This window comes from Rhagoletis pomonella, unplaced genomic scaffold, assembly GCF_013731165.1.
Source record: "Rhagoletis pomonella isolate Grant_MI unplaced genomic scaffold, Rhpom_1.0 Rhpom_scaffold_00038, whole genome shotgun sequence".
Taxonomy (NCBI): domain Eukaryota; kingdom Metazoa; phylum Arthropoda; class Insecta; order Diptera; family Tephritidae; genus Rhagoletis; species Rhagoletis pomonella.
This window is the reverse complement of record NW_023458592.1, coordinates 105,122-125,171: the sequence shown is the minus strand read 5'-3', so window position 1 is coordinate 125,171 and position 20,050 is coordinate 105,122. Positions and strand designations below refer to the sequence as shown.

The 20,050-nt window shown below is 35.4% G+C and overlaps 1 protein-coding gene across 1 annotated transcript; it reads left to right on the top strand.

Annotated features, from left to right (window-relative positions):
• Window positions 1-3,463: 3,463 nt before the first annotated feature.
• Window positions 3,464-12,740, top strand: LOC118749735. Its single transcript, XM_036484513.1, has 3 exons — window positions 3,464-3,498; window positions 11,685-12,672; window positions 12,714-12,740. Exons 1-3 carry the CDS (start codon window positions 3,464-3,466, stop codon window positions 12,738-12,740), a joined length of 1,050 nt encoding a protein of 349 aa, XP_036340406.1.
• The last annotated feature ends 7,310 nt before the right edge of the window (window positions 12,741-20,050 follow it).

Genomic DNA, 20,050 nt, shown 5'->3' with positions numbered 1-20,050 from the left:
CAGAGTCCTTAATAACACCTTCAGAAAGTAGGTTGTTTCCCCCAATTTTCCGCTTAAATTTTTTGGCAATTTGAAGAATGTCTTCCGTTGAGACCTCTTCAAATTTTAGCGTACTTGTGGGAGCTCGTTGCTCGAAAAAATCATAGTTTACACACTCTATATTGGTATGTATTTCCAAAATGCTGTCCACGAAAAAATTATTTAGGTTTTCCGCAATTTCAAAGCTGTCTACGTAGTTGGTGTTATTTATTATCACTTCCCCAATATTTTCTTTGACCTCCGTGTTATTGACTACCTCCTTTAAGTATTTCCACATGAGTCGGCTGTCACCCTTATTTATTTCCACCTTATGCTCTAAGTATTTAATTTTTTTACACCTTACCATTTTCTTATATCTGCTTCTCACTAAATTATATTCACCCCAGTACCCTGACAACACTGCTTTCTCATGGGATTTAGATTTATACTTGTTCATCTCTGTCAATTGCCTATCATACCATTTGTTCCTCTGCCTAATGCGAGTTATTTTTGAGTAAGTCAACTGCCTCATGGCCCACATAATGCAGTGAGTAATATACTCCACCATACCGTCAGCATCGAAAAAATTTAAGTTTGAGAAATCGCACTGCCTTAGTAAACTTGTTAAGTTCTCAGGGTTATATCTCTCCCAGGATATTACTTCTGCCTCCTTAGCAAGTGGGTTAAGTTTATTGACATTTAGTCGAAACATTATTGTTTCGTGGTCAGATATTCTATGATCCTCGACCTTTTGGCATATAACTCGGTTATCATTGGAATACAACAAGTCAATACGTGTTTCCGAATGTTCCGTCACCCTCGTATTAAAATTTATCAGCTGTTGCATGGCTTGTTGCATGAAAACATCATTGAGTTTTCTGCTGTAGCGGGTTCAAGCCCTGGTCAAAGCAACATCGCAAAAAATATAGAAAAAGTTTTTTCTTAACAGCGGTCGTCCCTCGGCAGGCAATGGCAAACCTCCGAGTGTATTTCTGCCATGAAAAACAGCTTCTCACAAAAAAAATCGCCGTTCGGAGTCGACGTAAAACTGTAGGTCCCTCCGCTTTGTGCGACAACATCAAGGCGCACGCCACAAGTCGGAGGAGAAGCTCGGCCAAACACTAACATATGTATGTGTAAGCGCAAATCTATTATTACTATAGCTGTATTTTTTTGTAAGTTAGCGACAAAAGAACGCTCAACTCGGGTAAAATTTCCTTTTAGCTACTTAAGCAACCCTGCTGGTAGCTGGCAAGAAAGATGTGATTAGCTTAACGGGATTTAGACACAAAAAACAATAGAAATTAGTGATTATGCGAGGTATTTGCGTAATATATATACTTATTTAAAATATAAATCATGTACATACGAAAACAAAAATTTCCCTCTCCAATTTCCCAGTAACAATTCACAATAGACCAATTTTTCACTTAACCACACTACTCCTCAGGTCGCGTATTTTTTAGCCGACCTGGCTGAGCTCGGATAAATAGCCGAGTTGGTGTTGTTGCTTTGCATGTATTTCGTTATTTAAGCGTGTTCTTGTGTAGCTCGGTTGCAAAAGAATGGACCTTATATTATATTCTCATGCACAGAAGAATAGATGTGTGCTATTTTAACCGGTTTTATCTACTAGGTAGGTACATACATATGTGCATGCATATCTATGTATGTACATATGTATCATTTATTTAATGCTCAATAATTTCTTACAAAATTTCAACTTATTATGCATGTAAGAAAGAATACATGAAACAAGTCCAAGCAAATTGCATACTTTGTAAAAAATTTTAAAATTTCAACAAAGTTTTATGAAAATTTTAAACTTCTTAATCAGATTTATAGAGCAATGCTTGGTGTTTTTACAGCAGATTACATTTTAGTATAATTATAATAAATTAAATGTAAGCCTTCTACAATGAAACTTGGCAGAGAATGCTTTGGCCACTAAATTAACATATTAACGAGAGAGAAAAAATATATTTCTTGCCCTCGTTTGATTGAATGAAAAAAACATTTCGCATAATTTTATTTATTTGCAACAGCTGACGACCGACGCACGCGATCTTTCTTCTTTGTGTTGGCCTTAGCGTTGCCAAATTTTGGCTATGTGGACGGCCGCATTGAAATTCAACGCCAACGCAACGCCAAAGTTGTATGTGAACCGGCCTCTATTCTTTCTTTACGCAAATTTTCCCATGGCTACTCATACATACTTACATATGTACATACATATATCCTTGAACAACAGGCCACAAAAAAATTTGTTCACAAAGGATTATGTACATCTATTTTTCAAAGGTATACAGCATAAATGCTACAAGTAAATATCAAACTATTTTGGGGTATAAAAAAGTGCTTAGTTGCTTTTTGTTTCTGCGGCACAAACGATTTACTGATTTTCTCTGTAAAGACAAAATACATGCATATGTACACATGGGCGTAGCCAGGTAGGGGCAGGGGACCCCTATATATTCAAAAATAGTGCCAGGAAATGCTATCTCGAAAATTGGGCCCCCTCCCCTCTAACTTTCAAGTTTTTCCTATGTATATACTATGTATAAAATCATACACTCAATGCTAACAAAATAATTTGTAAATTTTCATAATTAAAAATGTGAATATGTGGATTATCCGGTTCTGTTTCAAGTTATTCTCGCTAACTTCAAACTAATTCCATTTAAGAAGGTTAAAAACGTAGCTGTAGTCGACAATGAGCGAAAGTGGATTGAACGGTAAACTAATATGTACTTAAATGTATGGTTCAAGTGTTCATTACTTTGTCTTTGGGTTTGTGTCTTCTAAGTGTACATCGAAAGGTATTGCCAGAGTCACGAAAAAATGCAAACTTTGACAGATCATATCTCCGAAGAAAAAAAAATTTCTTCGAATACGTGTTAGCTTATTTCATATATAGAACCCATAAAAAAACTCATAAATAAAATTTTGAAGCGAATTGGAGCCATGACATATTTTTTTTACGAAATCCGTCAGACTTAAAAAAGAATGGCTCATATATGAAAAGCCCTAAATACTAAAAACCATAAAAAATAAATGGGACGAATTTTTTTTAAATACAATTAAAAAAATTACAAAAAAAAATTAAATAAATATATAAAAAAAAATTCCTGCTATGGGGCTCGAACCTTGCTTCTTTCGAATGGCTCTCCAGTGGAGACCGTACCGGTTATGCATTTTATAATAAAATTCAAAAATTTAAGTTATTTTTTGACTTTTATCATTTTGAGCAAATAATACCGGTTATTTCTGCTTTTTATTTTTTTAATGCAAAAATAAAAGCTAAAATTTGCCTATTATTTTTTTGAGCAGAAAATAATCGGTTATTGTTGATTTTTATTTTTTCAGACAAAAATAAAAGTCAGAGTTGAAAATTAAGTATTCCAGAGCTGTGTATATTGGAATGTGATAGTTTTGAAGCTCCTACATGGATTTTAGTAACCCCTATACCCAAATACCAGGGTTAGTTCAAATCTATGTATATACATATGTACAATACATGAAGGGAGATTTTGTTAACGGCATCAGATCGGCACCGATTATTCGATTTTCAAAACTGAGGTGCTAAATTAAAGGGCTTGGCCTCTAGATGTATGTACAACAAGGCATGACTTTTTTGAATAGGGTTGCCACCTTTTTTTAAATTATAAAATCTGCTCCGTTCGTTGTATTAAAACACAAGAAGTGCCAAATGAAAGGGCTAGGCCTGTAGATGTGCAAGAAGGTCCCCGTTTTTTCTTCCAAAATAGAAGACTTACACCGTTCGTTGTATTAAAATAGAAGAGGTGACAAATAGAAGGGCTTGGCCTGTAGATGTGCAAGAAGGTTTCAGTTTTTTGAATAGGGTTACCACCTGCTTCTAAAATCATAAGACTTACACCGTTCGCGCAATTTAAAAAATAAGGTGCCATGTAAACGGGCTTGATCTAAAGATTTGCAAGAAAGAACGTCTTATTTTTTTGAAAAGTGTTACCGCCTAATAAATTTTTATTTTTGGGAAGAGCATCAGATTTACACCATTCTGTCGCGTTTCCAAATGAGACGTCAGATGAAAAATATTGACTTACAGACCTGTTTTGGGTTTTTAAAGGGTCGCCGCCTAATTGAAAATAAATAAATATGATAGTCAGTAAAATGTCACAATATGGGCATCAAGCGAAAGGGGTTTGAGACTTAATTAATATGTTGGAGTTTTTAATAGAGTTACCACTTATTAAACAAATTTATAACTATAAATGGTAAGTAATGTGTTAAGGACATTCGATATTGCTATCAAACGAAATCTGGTTAAGAGGGCTTTTGTGCAATTGTATGCGAATTTTCGATGGGTGTCATATAGTTTTTAATTTATTGACTGAAATATTCTAGTTAATTAAAATGTTACAAAGTGGGCTTCAGACGAAAAGATTTTAAACTAAATTAATATGATCGTGTTTTTAATATACATACATATGTAGTTGCCACCTAATTAAAAAAATGGTGCACGTATTGAAATAATATTTAAAGATATCTAATATTGGTATCAAACGAAAGGAAATTAGGTGACCTTCTGCGATATTTATTTATAAAGTTTATAACTATGAACGGTAAGTAACTTATTAATGATATCCAATTACATATACATCAAACGAAAAGGAAAAGAAGTGATGTTTTACAAAGATATATTTGTTCGAGGGTTGCCACTTAGTTAAAAATTTACTGAAAGTAAACGATAATTCATGATTAAATATTTTTGATATTACGATACATACAAGTTTTTGGAAAAATAAAAAATATATCTATACATATAATAAAATTGTAACAGGTCGATGTCTGTACATTATAGATATTAAAGAAAAATTAATGTGGGAGGTCTTTATTAGAGCAGTCTGTCTGTCTGTCTGTCTGTCTGTCTGAATGTTTGTTCGCGCATCACTCGAAAACGAATGCATGGATTTGAATGCAGTTTCACCGATGTATTGCTAGAGGTCCAACTTAAAATATAGGAGGAAAAACATTAGAGAGTTGCCACCTGTTTGAAAATTGGAGTTTAAGTAAATTGATAAGAAAAAATGAATATTGCAATATGGGCGTCAAAAGAAAGAGGCTGAAGAAATCTTACAGCCAAAAGTATTTTTTTAGAGTTGCCACCTGTTTAAAATTTCCATTTAATTTAATTTATAAGATAAATTTAATATTGCAATATGGGTATCAAACTGAAGGGGTTTAGGAAATTTTATTGCCGAAAATATTTTTAGAGAGGGCTGCCACCTGTTCGAAAAATTTTATTGTATTAAACTGATTAAATAAATGAAATCTATATCTACATCTAGTTATACATATAATAAAATTGTAACAGGTCGATGTCTGTACCTTATAGATATTAAAGAAAAATTAATATCGTGGGTTTTTATTAAAGCCACAGAAGCCAAATAAACAATTTTTAGAATTTTTGAATAATCTGCCTGTCTGTATATTTGTACGCGCATCAGTCGAAAACATGGAATTGAATGCAGTTTTCACCGATGTATCGCTAGAGATCTAGATTCCAATATAGAATAAAAAATTAGAGAGTTGCCACCTGTGTTTAAAATTTCAGTTTAGGTCAATTGATACGGTAATATGAATACTGCAATATGGCTGTCAAAAGAAAGAAATTTACAAAGGCCTACAGCTGAAAATATCTTTGTGGAAGGTTGCCACCTATTTGAAAACTTTAATTTAATTTAATTGATAGCATAAATTAAATATTGCAATATTGGCATCAAACTAAAGACGATAGGAAATTTTAATCCTGAAAATATTTTTAGGGGATTTGCCAACTGATTGAAAAATTGTATTCATTAAAATTTGTAAAATAAATGAAATATTGCAATACGAATATTAAACTAAAGAGGATTAGGGAGCTTACTTTTGAAAATATTCTTGAAGCGGGTTGCCACTTGTTTGAAAACTTTAATTCAGTTAAATTTAAAATATAAACTAAACGTTGCCATATGGGTATAAAACGAGAGTACTTGAGAATAATAAAATTGCAACAGGCCGATATCTGTACATAATAGATGTTAAAGATTAATAGGGGGTTTATTAGATCAACAGAAGCCAAATCTAAAATTTCGGTATGTTTGTCTGTATGTTTGCAAGCGCATCACGCAAAAGCTAATGTATGGAATTAAATGCAGTTTTGCTAGAGCTCTAATTGAAAATATAGAATCCATTTTTTTTTGTTTTAATTTATCGTCGATCATTATTCCTAGGTATTTAAACATATTAACTTTTTCCAGTGCGTCGTTGTTATATTTAGAGTTAGCAACGGACCGTTCTCAAAATTTCACCTTGATATAACCACAAACTTACTTTTTTTTTGTTTCTGTGTGGAAGGTTTTTCGCTAAAAACAATTAAAACTTTTCGTTGTTGCTGCCAAAAAATTAAGAAATCTGAGATGTCACGTTTTACAATTTCATACAGTTCTCTTTACAATGTGTTTCACTAAACTACTAAACGGCTGCACCGACTTGGTTCATATTTGGCAACACGTTGAAAATAAATATTCTGACAAAAATTTACTCGGTATGTAGCTCGGGATATTCCTAAAATTCTTATACGGACTAAAATATAAAAAACCAATATATCTCTAAAACCAATTACTCTGGGGAACTGAAACTTAGCACTGATACATATATTGCAAACGCATTGGGAAAGGGGGCGTGGCTCCTTCCTTCCATACAAACTGAACTTCTCATATAGCTTATCTCTGGAACTGCTTACGCTAACGTCTTGAAATTCTACACAGCTACATATGTTATCAATATCGTAGTTATGGAGAAAAGTGGTAATTATTGGAAAGGCTGGATCGATATACATTTACGTAAACGCGCAAGTATCATTCGATTGGGAACCATTTTCTCCTAGATTTCCAAATTCCATTGAACTAATGTAACTTTGTCTTTAATTTTGAGTAAGGTAAAATTTATGTGAAAATTTTGAAAAATTTTTTTTAAATGTTTCACAAAGAATGGAGCTTTGCTTTTACGAGTTTCGCTATAAACTGTCCTATCTACATACCTATTTGCATAAAATGATAGCCGTTTTTGTTGTTCGAAATAAACTCAAAAACCACTGAATAGAGTTCCGTCAGATTGTCGGAGGTTATCTTACATACATATATGGTCCAATTACATGCTACTAGAAAACTCGCTAGGTGGTGCTGGAGTAGAGTTATTTATAAAAATCGTATTTATTAACCGATTTCGTTCAAATTTTAAATGTGAGCTATGTACCTGTATGATGGAAAATTCTTTTGATTAAAATTTACCTGATTAGTGCCGCTGGAGTTAAGGTTGAAATTCATAACACGTATTCATTTCATGGTAAGCAATGGTTTTGCAGAAAATGAACGCGCTGTAGACGAAATGTTGTGGTTGGTCTGCTTTGGCACTATGTTTAAGTTATACTAATTTAGTTTTCAGATGTCTAAATGAAGGATGGGGTTTATTTTTTCTGACGCCCTCATGCACGATCATGCTATCTTGCATCTACCCAGAAATCAGTTCATAAATTTTACCACGAATTGTAAAAGTCGTGAACTAACAAGAAGAGATCGCCGTAGGTATATTAATTGCTTCATTTGAAAGATACTTAAGAGATCCCACGACTCATTTAGCAATGTACCGGAAAACTTTTCATCCTGTGGGACAGCGAGGATTCTTGGCCCTCCTATAACAGAAAACGCACTTCTGTGCTCTTGAGTTTCCCTATAAGAACTTTTATTGGCATACGCATCGCATCAATGTTGTAGTTGCAAGATCATACAAAAAGATTACGCATGCCTGGCAGAGATCTCACAGGTGGAAATAAGACCATCGGTAAAGCTCATGACACCGAAAGGGATTGGTATTCCATATGGTATCACAGCGTTACTATTATTGGCCTATGTGTGAGGAGGATACTGCGCCTTAGTGGTTTCAACTTAAATTAAAAATTTTGACTTTAAAGACTAATTTTGTTTTTAAACGCCCTTTTGCATTGGCCAACGCAAAAGCTCTTATTAGGCGCCGCTAAGTAAGCGGGCATTGGCTAGTATACAATAAAAGTTTGATAATAACAATTCTGTGTGCATACATTTGAAAAAGACGTTTTTGGGTAGGAAATGACGTTTTTTGATACCAAGAGGGACTTTTTCTCATGCCGAAGACCTGGTTTTAGGGTCCACCAGTAGCTTTCAACGGCGCGTGGGCGCCTGTGTATTTCTCGGAATCTTGGGGTGTTTACCGTAAAAAAGTTCAATGGAACTTCGCGTTGCATGGTGCACATTTTTATACCCGAGCGCACTTGTGCACAAGAGTATATTAATTTTGTTCACATAACGGTTGTTTGTAACAGCCAAAACGAATCGAAATAGATATAGACAAATGTATACATAAATGCTCAGAATGAATAGAGAAGTCGGTTAAGCCATGTCTGTCTGTCCGCCCGTCTGTCCGTCCGTCCGTGTACACGATAACTCGAGCAAAAATTGAGATATCTCAACGAAATTTGGTACGTACGTTTCCATTAATCCAAGGTAGGTTGGTATTGAAAATGGGCGCAATCGGACTGTAACCACGCCCACTTCCCATATAACGGTAATTTCCAGAAATACGAAAACTGCGATATTTAAGTAACTACTGAAGATAATTCACTCAAAATTGATATTTACAATAATTTTCAGACGAGAAATAAGAATATTGTACATTTTTGGAAAATGGGCATAGCCACGCCCACTTATGGTTACATGTGCATATCTTGGAAACTGCTGCACCAATTTCTTCCAAACTCGGCACGGTTCTTGGCCTTGGCACAGCATACTAAATGGCCGAAAATTAAAAAAAATCGGACAATAACCACCTACCTCCCATATAACGGTAATTTTCAGAAATACGAAAACTGCGATATTTTAGTAACTACTGAAGATTATTTACTCAAAATTGATTTTTACAATAAATTTTAGACGAAAAATAAGAATATTATACATTTTTGGAAAATGGGCGTAGCCACGCCCACTTATGGTTACATGTGTATATCTTGGTAACCGCTATACCAATTTTTTCCAAACTTGGCACAGTTTTTGGCCTTGGCATAAGATACGAAATGGCTGAAAATTTTTAAAATCGGACAATAACCACGCCCACATCCCATATAACGGTAATTTAGAGAAATACGAAATCTTCGATAAATCAGTAAATATTAAAGCTAATTTATTCAAAATTGATGCTTGCAACAATTCTTTACCAAGAAATACGTTTATGGTAAAATTTTGGAAAATGGGCTTGGCACCGCCCACTTATGATCACATATACGTATATCGGTAACCTTTCTACCAATTCGGTAGAAAACTCGGTATTTTTATTGCGCTTGCCACATAAAAGCAAGAAGTTGAAAATTATTGCAATCGGACTAAAATTACGGCCGCTTTTCATATAACGGTAAATTTCAGAAATGTTTGAAACTTCAATATTTCGAAATTTAAGGACGCTAATTTACTCAAAATCGATACACCCCAGCTTACCATCTAGCGGTAGGTTTCGGAAAGGCGAAAAAACATATATTTAACACTTGCGCCGGGTATTTAATGTTCGGCTCCGCCCGAACTTAGACTTTCTTACTTGTTCTCCTTGGTCTGGCAATATTTATTAAAAGCTCTTCATGAGACGATAAATGTGAGTGGTATAAATTATTTCTTCTTTTTTTTAATATTCCTAAAGATTAAAAAAAAGAATTCCACTTTTGTAGGTTCCATTTTATTAATAGTACTTTTGTTAACAGCTGACAAGTTAACAGCTGACTTCAATCCATTTCAGTAGCGTTGCCACACAATCCGCTTTGGAATGTATGGTATAAACACTATACTGGAAATCGGATTCAGTTGATGTGGTTTCATTCAAACCTTCGTATAAATGAGGTATGTGACTGTTTGAGCGCCACGTGCAAAGTGATATACTTATTCCTTTCACGGCAAGTTAATTTTTCCTAAGAAAATAGTACTGAAAACTTAGAGATCGTGTTTTGATGTGTGTGAATTTCAAATGGCTTTTGAATATAACTTACAACTCTTTTTTTTCTCAATTTACTGACATTCTAAAAGAGTTTTGCATACAAGACATAGAGTTAGATATTCTTTTTAGCGAATTCTTAATCTTTCAAAGTTTTTGCGTAGTTGAAAAAATTTATTTAAGCCATGAGGTATTATAGACGAAATCCCTAAATAGTGGTACTTTTCCACAGTTTGAAAAAATGTGTAATTTAGTTTTTTTTCAATACCACACTCAAACAAAGCAACTGAGAGGATCTTAAGTATAAAGTTTGCTTCCTGGCGCAAAGAGAGAAACCGGCTTCTAACTTAAATTATTGAAAGTCAACTTCATATTAAAAGTAATTTTAAAATTAAATGTATAGAATACTTTGACTATTTAAAAACTGAAGATGGAAATGATCTCATTATTGCTATTCAAAAATGGCATAAATATACAATTATTTATTGGCTTTTTTGTAGACTTAGGTTAAAATGAATAACGCTTGTTTTTTATGAAGTATATTTTAATAATATACCAAAATATTGTTAAAAGCAAGTAATCTGGCGTTTTAAAGTATTATCTGTTACTTACACTGAGGGAAATAATGCATAGTAAAAATGAATACTTTATATTTGATTATCGTTTAAAAATGTTCGTATTTAAAAATAATATTTTCATACAAAATTTATTACGCACGTATTTGACTGATAACATCTGACTATGTATATGCAAGTGTACATACATACGCACCCCAAGCATGCAGAGCGCTGCTCTGAGAGCAGTGACAACACACACATATATACATAGTACATACATGCTTATCCGTACAAATCGCGTGCTGTGGTGTTGATGGATATTCAACATTTGAAAGCAAATTTATATGGCTGGGTGTAGCTGAGTGCGCAAACATGCTTGACACAAGTTGCTGATATCCGGAGATGGACGGGTTCGAATTCCACTGCAGGCATGTTGCAAATTCATTTTTTTTTTAGTTTTTGTCTGATTATTCACTTCGCGGATGCTTTTACAGTATGAACGCGGTCATTTTAATATGCGCGTAATTGAATTGAATATTTACCAATATACAGTACTTTCGTTGACGTTTATAGTCAGATCAATTACGTTTCTATTTGATTTTAATATTTTTTTCCTTCAGTGTACATTCATAATTATGCTTTGAATAAAAATGTACTGAAAAGTACTGATTTTTTTAGCGTGAAAAGGTCTAACGCACTGATTTCGCGCATAAAAAATCTGGCAACCCTACTCGGATGTAAAATAGCGTGGGCCGAAAATCCGCTTTTTTAGAATTTTGATTTGTAAAGCAAAAATATGGTTCACTATGCTTTAAAAACAATCTGTGTTAAAGATGACAATTAGTGGTCAATATCTTAGGCTAGCCCAAGTCCATCAAAGTTCAATGTGCTCAAAAAATAAAAATTACTACTACATTGACTGTCAACCTGTGCGGACGTGTTTTTTAATCGCTCCGCCGAGAAATTATTAATAATTCACGTAAAGCAAAGAAAAAAAAAATAGAACCAACGCGAAAAGACAATACTAGGCATAAATAAGCTTTCTGCTTATTTGCCTATAATTGTAAATAACTTTTTCAGAATTTTCGCAATGCCGCGAGAAATTCAAATAAATGTGCCAACATACAATAAAATAAAAGCAGCTCCGGCCCCACTGTGCTTACCGAATAGTAGTGAAACAAGCACCAAGTGCAGTGAAATAAACCTTGCCGTAACAGAAGCTGACCAAAAGCATTCAGCTGATCGACGAAATGCTTACTTTTCGTTCGTTTCCCCCACAAACAATGCTGATCGCGATAAATCGTTCTCTCCCTCCCCCCAAACACCTTGGCATGCACAGTCGCCAAAGTCTCTGGTAGACCAAGTTGTTCTAACGCAACAACAAAGCACTAGCTTAGCAACAAGCACAGTAACAACGGTAAGCGCAGCTCTCACAACAACGACTACAACCACGATTTCAGCAATGACAGCGGTTTCACAACGCAGTTCGCCCACACCTGCACAAACGGAAATTTCGGCACCAGCCCAAGCCAAGCAACGCAGCTCAGCGCAAGTTGACCTACTTAATCCAACAACCCGTACATTGAATCAAACGGGTATTGATAGGTATATACAAGTCAAACGAAAATTAAGCCCACAGCAGCAAAAAATTGCAAACCCATCAAAAATTGAAAAAACCAAAACCACTGACATTAACCCTCTACTGGGAAATAAGTTTACGATTCTGGACAATGAATGTGACAAAGAGCCGAATGAAGTTTCTAAAGCCAAACCCAAACCGCCCCCAATTTATTTACGAGAGCAAAACTGTAGTGAGCTCGTGAATAAATTAACTCAGCTTATTGGAGACAATACGTTCCACGTAACATCAGTTACCAAGGGCAATATTAAAGAGACCAAACTTCAGATTCTAACTGAAGAAAATTACCGGTTGGTAACCAAACACCTTAATGAAGATAAGAAAAACTTCTATACGTACCAGCTCAAAAGCAGCAAAGAACTGCAAGTAGTAATAAAAGGTATAGAATCAAGTGTACCCATTGCTGATATTGCTCATGCTCTAGAGAAGGCAGGATTTTCTGTTAAAAATGTTGTCAATATTATCAACAGAGCAAAAATCGCTCAGCCTATGTTTAAGGTAGAACTTAAGCCAGAAACAAAGTCAATGAATAAAAACACAGTGCACCCAATCTACAATCTACGATACCTTCTACACCGAAGAATAACAGTGGAGGAGCCGCACAAGCGAAACGTTCCCGTACAGTGCACAAATTGTCAAGAATTTGGGCACACCAGAATATACTGTACCTTGCGCCCGGTGTTTGTTGCCTGTGGCGACCTTCACGCTTTCGCTTCTTGCAAGGCTATGAAAGATGATGTGGCTATAAAGAAATGCAGTAATTGCGGAGGTAACCACACCGCCAATTATAGGGGATGCCCTGTATACAAAGACTTAAAGTCTCGCATGGATCAGCGCAACACAGCCGTACGCTCTTCTACCACTCCAACTAGCTCTTATACATACCAACAGTGTTGCCAGAACGTTTTGGACGAACCGGCTAAATTGGCAAATAAAACCGGCTAAAAACGGCTAGAATGTTTCAACTAAATTTCACATGTTTTATTTAAATAAATCATGAGTAAAAATACTATTTCTTGGAGAGAAGTTACAAATTCGAGCCGGAAAAAATTTTGCCAGCAACAATTTGCAATTAGGAAAAACATATGATTGTGGCACATGGTTGGAGTTTTTTTCGACGATAATTTGAATACACAAGTTCGTTAAATTTAAAAATTTACAAACTGGAGCTATTTTTAAATTAAAAATTTAAGTTAATACTTGTTTACTTAATTAATTTAGTTAATTCCAATGATTTGAAAGGTACTCGGCAAAAAAAAACTCTTCTTAATCGGAATGCAATCTCAACCAGAGTCGATATAGTAAACCCGACAAAGAAATTGAAACGTATGTTGAAGAAAGTCGGACTGATAAGATATATACACGTAGATCCTGTTTTTTGCAAACTTGCAAATTTGCGTTCGTACAGAAAATTGCAAGTTTCTCTACATGAGAGAAAATTTGGGAGCATTTTTTTTTTACTATCTGATATTTTGAGTGATAATTCTCGCTGGATTTTCGACGAGCAAACCTATTGTCTTCCCTACAAGGCCTTTTCAGACTGACCGATTCTCAATACACTCAAATAGAAACCAATACACATAAAAAACGCTGTAAAAATTTCCCTTCAATTTTAAGGCAGTAAAACAACGACCTTAAGTTAACATCAACCGAGGCCATATGTTGACAAGGGATGCAAAATCACAGTTACACAAAAGAACTGGTCAGATTTTTCAGAAATCCCTTCAATTCTGATGTAAAATATGATGCCAAAAGACTGCAGATCTCCCATTTAGATGACCGGTCATATGACCGGCAGCTGTCTCGTAGGATTCCCAGAGAGTTTTGCTTTACATAGAAATTTGTGCTCTTTTATTTTCATTTTGACTCACTTCAGTGTTGGTTCCTTTAATTCAAGTTGGCATTCGGTTTTTGGAATTTAAATAAGTTCTCAGCAAAAAAGTTTGTTTAAAAAAATACATATGTGGACATAGTGCTTGAAAATATCAATTTTTCCCTTACGTTAAACCTTTGGGAGTGGGCAAAAATGATGTTTTGTAATTTAGGCAGGGAAGACAATATCTACATGTAATATTTATTCTGTTTGTTGGCACTATTCCAAACACAAACGCATCTTAAGTGTCTTAACAGTGATACAATTTCTTATTTTCTAAGTTTGCGAATAAAACTTCACACTTAAAATTAGGACATTTATAACAAACATTTTATAAAGAAAATCCCTTGTTAAATAAAATTAAGCGAAATCGCCCAATTTCATACAGTCCTGCCTGACATGAAAATTTTCTCCACTATATGGCTAGTAGCCATTTCCAGCAGATTTTGGTTCGCTTAGTCAAAAATGGAAACATATATACATATTTGAAATTTAAGAAAACAAGGCAAATAGCAAAATCGGCTAAAAACGGCTAATTTTTTTCTGCAAAACGGCTAACAAATCGGCTGCCGGCTAAATCGAAATTTCTCCGGCTGTTTGCCATCGCAACCGGCTAAATCTAGCCGGAAAACGGCTAAAATGGCAACACTGCATACCAACACCTTACGCCATCAACCACTACACCACGAGCCTTTTTTGCCAATGCGCAGCGAGTTCCCAACGTTTCTTTTACCGACGCGTTAAAACTACAAACGCAGCCAAGCACGGCGAAATCAAACTCCAATCAAGAAACATTTGCAAATATTCAAAGGAATAATACTGAGCAAATGCAGCCGAACCCCCCTACTTGTGGCATAGAAGGAATGATATTGAATCTTACTCATTGTATGACTCAATTCATGTCTACTATGCAAAATATGATTCAAGACCTCATAAAGGCTCAAAACCAATTGTTGCAAATTTTAGTGAATAAAAAATTAGTGAATTGAAAATTTGCTTATGGAATGCTAACGGTGTAAACCAGCGTAGATTAGTACTCAGTCAATTTCTCACTGAATACAACATAGATGTTATGCTACTGACCGAGACACATTTAACAAATAAATATAATTTCTCCATACCTGGATACAAATTCTATGCCACAAATCACCCAGATGGTAAAGCTCATGGAAGCACAGCGGTGCTGATGAGAAATCGTCTAAAGCACAATATTCTAGAGTCAAAAGCAACAGCCTGTCTGCAAGCAACTACCATATGCTTACGAAACCGCGACCGAGACTTGAATCTATCGGCTATTTATTGCCCACCGCGATTTTTAATTTCTGAAAATGACTTTAAAGATTTCTTTGATAGCCTGGGTAATAGATTCCTGGCAGGAGGCGACTTCAACGCAAAGCATACGTACTGGGGATCACGCCTTATTAACCCAAAAGGGCGGCAGCTATACAATACCATTATAAACAGGCACAATAGACTAGAGGTCGCATCTCCTGGTAAACCTACTTACTGGCCTACCGATGTAAAGAAGATACCAGACCTAATAGATTTCGCAATTACAAGAAACATATACAGAAATAAGATAACAGCAGAAACTCTACCTGAACTATCATCCGATCACTCCCCTATATTAATAAAACTATATGAACAGACCCAAAATATCGAAATTGAGCCTCGTCTAACTTCAAATAACACCAACTGGCTTAAATATAAAAAGTACATCAGTAGTCACCTTAAATTAAACGCTGCACTTAACTGCGAGCGTGATATAGACTCCCTTGTTGAACATTTCTAAGAAACCTTTACTTCAGCCGCTGGCCTGGAAACACCAAATAAAGTACAAGTACCACCTACGCATACATCAGTTACAAATACCGAAATAGAAAAACTTGTGGCAGAAAAGCGGCGCCTAAGAAGACAGTGGCAGAGCCATCGCTCACCAACCTCACAGCTACTGTATAAAGCTGCCAGTAGAAAACTGAAACAAGCATTCAAACGTGCAGAGGATCGCAACTTGCAAAGGTACATGAAGAAGCTTTCCCCGATTTCTACTGAAAGATACTCTCTATGGAAATCGCTAAAATACTTCAAACCACCAGTGGCTACAGAAATGCCAATTAGGAACCAATGTGGAACCTGGGCTCGTAGTGAGCAGGAGAGAGCCGAGAGTTTTTCACACAATTTAAAGAATGTGTTTCAGCCAAACTGTCCAACGAACAACTTCAGGCTGCCACGGCTAACCAAAAATACAAATGAGCTATACACACCTAGCAAGACGAACTCTTTAGAAGTAAAAGCTATAGTAAAGCAGCTTAATCCAAAGAAATCGCCGGGTGCTGATTTTATAACTCCGAAAATGCTAATAGAGCTACCGAATGTTGCACTAGCAATTCTTTCTGACCTTTTCAACGCTATCCTCAAATTCGGTTACTTTCCGAAATCATGGAAAAGGTCGAAGATAATCATGATAGCCAAACCTGGAAAAGACGCAACACAGCCGTCCTCATACAGACCAATAAGCTTACTGCCCTGTCTTCAAAGTATTCGAAAAAGTACTCCTATCAAAGATATCTCCCTTTCTCCATGAACGCAATTTAATACCAGCACACCAATTTGGCTTCCGAGAAAAACATGGTACAATTGAACAAGTTAATCGAATTACAAATGAAATCAGAAGGGCATTTGAGCTCAGAGAGTACTGCTCTGCAATTTTTCTCGATGTGGCACAAGCATTCGACAAAGTGTGCCACAACGGTCTTATATATAAAATTAAAAAATTGTTGCCGCCGGAATTCCACAAAATATTTGAATCATACATAACTAACAGAAAATTTGCTGTTAAAGTATCTAATTTCACTTCAGAAGACATGTCGATAACGGCCGGCGTTCCTCAAGGTAGTGTACTCGGGCCTATGCTGTATATCATCTACACTTCAGATATTCCAACTAGCAAGAATATACTCACATCCACCTTCGCTAATGATACCGCCTTAGTAAGTCGTAATAAATGTCCCAACAGAGCTTCAAGAGTACTAGAAGAACATTTACTACGCATAGAAGAATGGCTGGCAAACTGGCGCATAAAAGTCAACGAACAGAAGAGTAAACATACAACATTTTCACTCAGACCGCAAGTATGCCCCCCAACCAAATTAAATAATGTCCATATTCCACAAGCCAATGAGGTGACATATCTAGGAATACACTTGGATAGGAGACTAACTTGGCGCAAACACATATCAACCAAGATTACACAAATGAAGCTAAAGTCAGCTAGCGTGAACTGGCTTATAAACAGTAAATCAAAACTGAAACTAGATTATAAAGTACGTGTATATAATACGGTGATTAAGCCTATATGGATGTATGGTATTCAACTGTGGGGTACGACCTGTGCAACCAACATTGACAGGATCCAAAGATTCCAATCTAAAACGCTAAGGGCCTTAACGGGAGCACCGTGGTATGTCCGCAATGAAAATATACATAGAGACCTTGGTATACCGATGGTTAAATCTGTAATCGACAGCAGCAGAGAAAAATACAAAATAAAACTGCGTAACCACCCAAATCCACTGGCAAGTGGCCTGTGCAACACAACAAATATAACACGCCTGCGAAGAAGAGATCTACCAGCCTTTAATTGGGCGACGTTAAACCAACAGGGCTCAACCCCAGGGTTTGAGCTACATTATTGTAAAATTAGACGTAAGATTTTTAAACTTGTTGTTAGGCTTAATAGATGTAAAATAAGCAGATCCAACAAATAAATGAAAGTATAATAAAAAAAAAAAATAATAAATAAATACATTAATTAGTACTGTTTTTTACTAAAATCGCATGTATCTTCGAAAGTATTAGTCCCAGCGTATGCCTGGGGTGCCGCTAGTGGCTAGAGTATACCAGTGATGCGGGCGAATTTTTTAGACTTTCCATACATAACGTAACCGGTTTGATCAAACTTCAACATGGCGGCTAGAAAATCAAAAAATTTAGATTTTTATTAAAGTTACCTTCAGCGGATCGTCAAACCCCATACACATGTTTCGCTCTTAAGCGTAGTTCCCCAGTGCGTTTTGTCAATGTAAAATGGAATCAGAAAATTTTCAGAAAAATTGCCGAAAACGTACAATTTTCACAACCACTTTCGGTACTTCTGTAGACCTAATCCGCGCTTCATCCACTTTTCTTCCCGTTTTCGGATTTTTTGCTGGCTGGGCTGTTCTCGTAACAAGTGCAGCAGCTTCGCTTACGTGTTTATACTACTTATTCTTTGGACTTCACAATAACACTGTGAATGAGCGAATAACACGATTTTAGAGGCAGTCTTCTCGTATTAGTGAGGTACCCATTCGTAATGCAAATCGAAGAAGAACTTTTGATGAGCGATGTACTTGAGACTTACACCACTACCGACGAAATTTTGACGTAGAATACGTCTTACCTTACGATATGGAGGCTATGCTGAAATGTTGTAGTTGTAATTTTTAGAGCTTCACGAAAACGCTTATTGACGAGAACTAATGAAGCGATTTCAAAGAAAAGTATGGCGTTTCAAAGATAAGATTCCAAACCTATCGACAGATTCATTTTTGTAAGTAACCGATTCGGTTTCCGTCGTATAAACTACGGTAAACATTGCCTTATTTTGGGGTCAATTTTGAGCCTTTAAAGTGCTCTAGAAACTTATGGTTGGCAGATATAACTTCCATTTTCGGGATATAGGTTCTTCGGAGCAGTAGAAATATTATCGTGTACAAATTTTATATAAATTCAACAAACATTGAGAATTTTAAGGCAAAAAAAATTTTTGAAAAAATTTGAAAATTTTTTTCATTACCAAAATGCTCGAAAACCGCTCGAATGATTTTGTTTTTGTTTTCTTTAATCAAAAATTTAATAGTTTTCCTTTCGTTTGGTATATGGAAAGTATTGGTTGATATCTTCTAAGTATGTTTATTTGATTCAAATATATGGGCATAAATGATTTCCCATACAAAATCACTTCGTCGTCATTTTGCAAACACGTGCATGCATTGGAAGTATGGTAAAGAGACGAAAAGTATGTAGTATGTGTGCGTACCCTGTAGGGAAACGAACTAGTGCGGAACTGGTTCGGTTCTAGGGCGTTTGGAACCATGACTAGTGCGCGTTAATTCTCTTTTGCATGCTAGCGACTGGCGAATTTAACATTGCGATGTCCTAGGAAGTGTCAATGTCCCCCGTTGCATCCCTTTGGCTCTAGTTCCGAACCAGTTCTAAATTCGACACATAAGATCTAGTTCGTTTTGCATCCTTTTTTCTATAGTTCCGAACCAGTTCCAAATTCGACAGATGAGATCTAGTTCGTTCTGCATCCCCTTTCCTTTAGTTCCAAACCAGTTCCTTATTCGACAGATGACATCTAGTTCGATCTGCATCCCTTTTTTATATGTAGTTCCCAACCTGTTATAAATTCGTCACCTTAGATGTACATTTCTAATCAGGCTTGTCGAAACATTTCCCTTCTATATTAAATACGATCGGTTGAAGGAAGGACAATACAATCACAAATGCTTAAACGCATTTATTAAAAATTTATAAACCACATTAGTAGTAGTAGTAGTATTAAACTTAAGTAGTAAGTAAAAAACAAAAGTGCGTTCTGCTTAAAAGTATAAATATTAGTTCACTTTTTCTTATTTGTCTAAATTTAAGCATATTGATTTTTAAATAAATTCAGTTCTTTTTAAGCTTATACGTATATGAAGTACTTTGAAAGTTTTTGTCGTACTTAACTTAAATAAGATATACAGTCAGTCAATAAAGTTTAGGTACAGTGAAGTTTTTACAATACCGGCAACTATTTTTTAAATATTTTATTTTTCCCTAATTTTTTATAAAAATATGGTTAATTCTACACCAAAAACCCTAAAAATCAGAGTTCCAAACCTTATG

Excerpts from the sequence above, each read along its gene's own strand:
- LOC118749735 (XM_036484513.1), top strand. The coding sequence starts at position 3,464 with ATGGATTTTAGTAACCCCTATACCCAAATACCAGG. Across the intron at positions 3,499-11,684 it reads CCCTATACCCAAATACCAGG|AATTTTCGCAATGCCGCGAG; the intron begins GTTAGTTCAAAT and ends TAACTTTTTCAG. Across the intron at positions 12,673-12,713 it reads TTGCTCATGCTCTAGAGAAG|AGCAAAAATCGCTCAGCCTA; the intron begins GCAGGATTTTCT and ends TATTATCAACAG.